General features: G+C 46.6%; 1 protein-coding gene across 1 annotated transcript in view; it reads left to right on the top strand.

The window, feature by feature from the left end:
- Positions 1 to 6,324, top strand: part of TTLL9 (tubulin tyrosine ligase like 9) — a 46,329-nt gene that overhangs the window by 16,269 nt on the left and 23,736 nt on the right. Inside the window, 1 exon segment of the mRNA XM_007446897.1 lies at positions 5,815 to 5,882. Coding sequence (XP_007446959.1) covers positions 5,815 to 5,882 — 68 coding nt within the window.

Raw genomic sequence — 6,324 nt, 5'->3', positions numbered from 1 at the left:
AAAAAAATCTACAAACAACAAATGCTGGAGAGGGTGTGGAGAAAAGGGAACGCTCTTGCACTGTTGGTGGGAATGTAAATTGATACAGCCACTATGGAGAACTACTAGTAGGGAGGTTCCTTAAAAAACTAAAAATAGAACTACCATACGACCCAGCAATCCCACTCCTGGGCATATACCCAGAGAAAGCCATAATTCAAAAAGACACATGCACCCCAATGTTCACTGTAGCACTATTTACAATAGCCAGGACATGGAAGCAACCTAAATGCCCATCGACAGCCAAATGGATAAAGAAGATGTGGTACATATATACAATGGAATATTGCTCAGCCATAAGAAGGAATGAAATTGGATCATTTGTAGAGACGTGGATGAATCTAGAGACTGTCATACAGAGTGAAGTAAGTCAGAAAGAGAAAAACAAATGTCGTATATTAACGCATATATGTGGAACCTTGAAAAATAGTACAGATGTACTATTTGCAGGGCAGAAATTGAGACGCAGATGTAGAGAACAAACGTATGGACACCAAGGGGAGAAAGAGGTGTGGGGCGGGGGTGGTGGTGTGAAGAATTGGGAGATTGGGATTGACATGTATACACTAATATGTATAAAATAGATGACTAATAAGAACCTGCTGTATAAAAAAATACAATAAAATTTAAAAAAAAAACCCAAAGTTGTGTAACTTGTTATACTTTATATCCAACCTCAGTGTCTACCTTTGCAAAATTTTGGGACTAATGGTACATGGAACCTAACTGAGACGTTGTTAAATGAGAGGATTTTTAATTCAAATTAAGTACATATTCCAGCTTTAGTGGGCGTTACTGTCTCCCCAGTATCCATTCCACTGCAGCTTCCCCATTCTATAGGGTAGATTCTATTTGGACTGAGTTTTTCCAGGTGATCCCATCTGTATCGCCTATGTTTTCCTGTCTCCTGAGTAAAATTCTCTCACTTCCATTTTATGAATTTTGTCAAGTGGCCCCTTAGTTATCTATAAATGCGTAATTCTAATTACACGTAATTCCAGTGTTTCCATTTGGTGTTTGGAGGCTATCTTTAAGGAGTCTGAGATTTTCTGTCCCTTTTCCTGTTGACAAAGGGAGAAAAGCAAAACAATTTCTATAGTAGTATCATATGCAATAGTTTTCTTGTAGTTATCCCTCCACATAATTATAGCCAACACTCAACTGTCCTTTAAGAAAATTCATGATATGACTTTCTAAACAGAATTTAGAAACTAATTAATTACAATACAACAGACTTCTTTACCAAAAATACATTCAAGGGCTCCTTTAAAAAAGCAAACTTCTGTTGCACATAATTAAAGAATCATAGACCTTGATGGGTCTTTTATGATCATCTTTACAAATATATTGAGATGAAGTATTCTTTTCAAGGGAATGATCACTTTGTTATTTTCACCCAGTGTTTTCACCCAATGGGATCTATGTAGCCATAATAAAGAACGAGGACATTCTATACGAGCTGAAATGGAGAGATGCTCAGACTAGAACGTGAAGTTGAAAAAGGTGCAAGCTGATCAATCTTAGCATCTCTAGATGTGGAGCAAACAGACAATTGTGATGGAATAGCACCAGCTGTGTATTCTTGCCAAAAAGTGGAACCTGAATGTAACCAAACCTCTAGAGCTAAGTTTCATTTATAGGAAATACAAAGAAAAGAGGAATACTTTAAATGATGCCACAAGGAAACAGACAAACCCAGAATATGGAACAGTGCACAGGACAATTGGTTTGTACACCTAGTCAATGGCAGGGGGAAAGGAGGGAGGACTGTCCTCAATTAAAAGAGACTTAGGTGTCATAACAACCAAATGCAATGTACGGAGCTGTTTAGGTCTGGACTTAAGCCTATTATAAAAGGACATTTTTGAGATAATCAGGGGAATTTGATTATGGACTGAAGAATCAGGTGCTAAGACATCATTATTAATTATGTCTTGTATGATAATGGTATTATGGTTATATAGCAGAGTGTCAATTTTTTGAAAACAAGATGCACACTGAAGTCTGTAAGGGTGAAATAACATGACATCTGGGATTTGTTTTAAAATGAAAGTTTGATAATTTTGAATTTGTGTATTGGGAGTATGTACTATTCTCTGCTTTTGATATGTCAGAAAATTTTAATGTAAAATAGTAAATAGAGGGCTTCCCTGGTGGCGCAGTGGTTGAGAGTCTGCCTGCTGATGCAGGGGACATGGGTTCGTGCCCCGGTCCGGGAAGATCCCACATGCCACGGAGCGGCTGGGCCCGTGAGCCATGGCCGCTGAGCCTGTGCATCTGAAGCCTGTGCTCTGCAACGGGAGAGGGCACAACAGTGAGAGGCTTGGGCAGCACTTGACAGGGAAAGCTCATGGCTGCTCCAGCATCTACCTGGGCAGATTTACTGAGGGCTGGAGGATTCACTGCCAAGCTGACTCACTCGCTCCGCTAGCAAGTTGGTGCTGGCTGCTGCCTGCTGGCTGGGAGTTCAGCCAGGGTTGGGGGCTGGAAGACTCAGTTGCCCCCAGTGTGGGCTTCTCCACGTGACCTGAGCTTCCTCACAGCATGGTGGCTGGGTTCCAAGGGTGACCATCTCCAAAGAGAAAGCTGTGTGGAAGCTGTGTTGCCTTTTATGACCCAGCACTGGAATTCCCACAGCATCACTTCTGCTGTACACAATTAGTGAGACAGTCCTGAAGGCTCAGGCAGATTCAAGGGGAACGGACATTGACTTTCCTCTTGTTGGAAGGTGGTGGGTAGCAAGATTGTGGAAGACATGTGGGACTGGGAATATCGTTGTGATTGCTTTTGGAAACGACAGTCTGGTGGGGCTAGATATTAGGTGATTTCCAGTCTCAACAACCCTGATATATCACCACGCTGGAAGTTTATTTTCCGCTTTTTAGGATTATTCCCTTAGGAGGACATCTCCTGGAATAGGCATGTCAGTGACTAACAAGGCTTTAAACAATAAAGCCTTTTCATTATCTTATATAACAAGAAAGCTGGAGGTAGGCAGTTCCAGGTTTAGGGATGTGCTCAAAGGTGCCATTAAAAGCCCGGGCTTCGTCTCTTTGCCCACTCTGCCTCCTCAGTGTGTTGGGTTTCTGTCATCAAACTTGTCACCTTATGGATGTGAGATGGCTGTTGTAGTTGCAGGTATCACCTCCTCAGATGTAGCATTCAAACAAAGGGCAGGCACTTTCTCTCTCTCTCTCTCTCTCTCTCTCTCTCTCTCTCCTCTCTCCTCCACCTTTGCCCTGGGTGTAGGTGCAGTAAAGGAAAAGACACAGAAGAAGGGGGAAACTAAGACCCCAGGTTTTGGGTCAGAAGACTAGGAATGGGTACTCGAATCAACTGGAAATTGTTAGATCATGGAGGAAAAACAGCTCGAGAGAGATCTCACAAAGTTGTGTATAAAACTCTGGACTCAACTCCAAGCTGTGCGCAGGCTCAGCGGCCATGGCTCACGGGCCCAGCCGCTCCACGGCATGTGGGATCTTCCCGGACCGGGGCACGAATCCGTGTCCCCTGCATCGGCAGGCAGACTCTCAACCACTGTGCCACCAGGGAAGCCCCCAGCCCTAATATTTTTAACAAGGATGAAATTCTTTCCTCAAAGCCCCAAGCAGATATCTCCTTAGGTATCTTTGGCCAAAACGGGTCACATGGTTTCCATTAGCTGCAAGGGAGGCTGGGAAAACAAGTATCTGGTCTTTCTAGTCTCCATCCTGAGAGGTGGGCTTTGTCAGCCAGGAAGCAGAGGAAGTGGAATGGCTTTAGGGAAGTCAACCAACAGGTGTGGGGGTGGCGGTTCCTAGATCAAAAGGTATGAACTGTTAAAAAACATTTTTTTAATTGAAGTTTAATAAAACAGAAAGTGCCCAAATCATTAAGGATATAGCTTGATGAATTTTCACAAGGTGAACACTAGTATCCAGATTATACATAGAGCATTGCCAGCCCCTCAGCAGCTCCCCCAGACCCCTTTCCACTCACCACCCCCGGTCACCGACAGCATAGGTTCCTTTTGTCTGTTTGGGGACTTTATATAATTGGAATCATGCAGTACAGCTACATTGTGTCTGGTTTCTCTCCTTCAACATTATGTCCGTGCAATTCATCCATACTGATGTGGGTAACTGTAAATTGTTAAGCATTGTTGTATACTATTCCACTGAGAGAATATTTATTCATTTGAGAGTCTCAAGGTTGGAGTTATTAAGAATTGTGCTGCTTGGACATTCCCGTGCATGTCCATGGATGCCAACGTGCACACGTTTCTGTCACCGAGTTACCTAGGAGAGGAATCGCTGGGTCACAGGGGTGCCTGCCTTCAGTTTTAGTGGATGCTGCCCAACAGTTTCCCAACAATGCAGTGTGTGAGCGTTCCAGTTTCTCCACATCCTCACCAACACTTGGTAGTGTCTGCCTTTACTTTTAGCCATTCCTGGGGAGTGTGTAGTGCTATCATATTGGGGTTTTCATTTGCATTTCCCTGAAGACTATGGGTCAGTGCCTTTTCATTGCTTACTCTGGGTCATCTCTCGCGAAGTGCCCGGTCAAGTCTTTGCACAGCTGTGAACTGTTGGAAGCCCTGGATGCACACCGAGTAATTGTTTTCCAAAAGAGCTGTGCATGTGTGGCTGCCCCTGCGCCACTGCCAGTGCTCCAGTATTTTGGGCACCCCATCTTCTGGGCACACACAATCCTGAACCAGGGTGCACAGCATGGCAGGCAGAGCAGGGCTGGGTTTTTAGCTCCCACTGCCCCCACCGCTGGGAGCCCTTCTTGCAACAACCCGTGGCCATGCCTGATGGCCCTGCCCGCCTCACATTGTACAAAGAGCCTTGCTTTGACCAGCTGGGCCATGCTCAGAGGAGATGAGAACGAAATGAGAGTTTGCTCAGGCTGGATGCATTTATGCTGGAGAAAAAATGACTCCGGGGCACTTGCTCAGTGGCTGCAAATAACCAAAGGGCTGTTCTGGGGCCCAGGAACCAGATTTGTTGTAGGAGGCCTAGAGGCCAGAACCAGGCAGGCGAATTTTAACTCAACACAGGTTAGGCTGTGAAAGTTCCATGAGGTCTGGGTTACTGCTATAGCGTAAAGCCAAGCACACAGTAGGCACCTAATATGTACCTTCTGGATGCAATGACTGCTTAATAGAGCTATCCTGCCGTGGAATGGGCTGTCAGGGGGTGGGGGAAGGTAGTGAGCTCCCTGGCACTGTGAATGTGCAAGGTCAGGCAGGTGACCGTTGTGGAGGCATGTCACAGAGGGAGCAATGCCTTTGGTGCCTGCTGCCCTGCATGGTATGAAAGATTCTCCCAACCCCTAGACTCTGTGAAGCTTCGAATTATCCATGCTGGGATTCAATAAAGACAGGCTGATTGCAGTATTAGCTGAAGCAAAATCTAATTAGGAAGGCAAATTGATTTCCAAAAAAAGAAGTGGATGATGTGTTCCCAGGACTGTTAGAAATGGCTTTTTAATTGTCTGCTCCTTTGTATTATTCATGCAATTGTGTGCCTTTGTGAGCTCAGTCGGTCTCTCACTTTCCTTCCCACTTCCCTCTCTCCCTCCCGCCATGCTTAGCACCTTCTCTGTACCAACCCCTTCAAGGCTGGGCTGGGCCATTCCTCAGGGACAGCTGGGGGGCCCTCGGGGAAGATGGAAACAGAAAAGTGCTGGGGAGGGGCCCCTGGGGAGGGGCCCCAGGCCCCCAAGCCCAGGGGCCAACAGGGAACCACACAGAGCTGAGAGCCCACCTTTCTGCCCTCACCCCCACCCCAGGTAGCCCGGTCGCAGGGGAAGGGCATCTTCCTCTTCCGGAGGCTGAAGGACATCATGGACTGGAAGAAGGTGAGCTTGCCCCTCCCCCTTCCTCCCCAAACCCTCCTTTGCCCTTGCATGGATGAGGGGCCCCTCCTCCTTGCCCTCAAAGCTTGGAGGGCTGGCCCAGAAGCTCTGCCCACAGGCCTGCCTATGGGTGCAGGGTCTCTGGAGCCAAACTGCCTGGGTTCAAATCCTGATCTTGCCACTTAATAGCTGTGTGACTTTGGGCAAGTCATTTCAGCTCTCTGTGCCCCTGTGAATCAGTGAGTTAATATGTCTAAGAGAACGGCGCATCCTTTTCCTGGGCCTCCTGCTCACCTGGCTGCGGAGAGTTTGGCTAACTCTTCCTCCAGGTCCTGGCCTGGGCCTGAGGCAGGTCCCTCCCTCCCCCAACCCCGTCCTTGTCACAGCAGAAATCCTGGTCCCAATCCTGCCTTAGCAGCTGTGTGGTCCTGGGGAAACTGCTGA

Source organism: Lipotes vexillifer, unplaced genomic scaffold (assembly GCF_000442215.2).
Source record: "Lipotes vexillifer unplaced genomic scaffold, Lipotes_vexillifer_v1.1 scaffold75, whole genome shotgun sequence".
In the NCBI taxonomy this organism is placed as follows: domain Eukaryota; kingdom Metazoa; phylum Chordata; class Mammalia; order Artiodactyla; family Lipotidae; genus Lipotes; species Lipotes vexillifer.
This window is presented reverse-complemented; position numbering and strand designations above follow the sequence as displayed.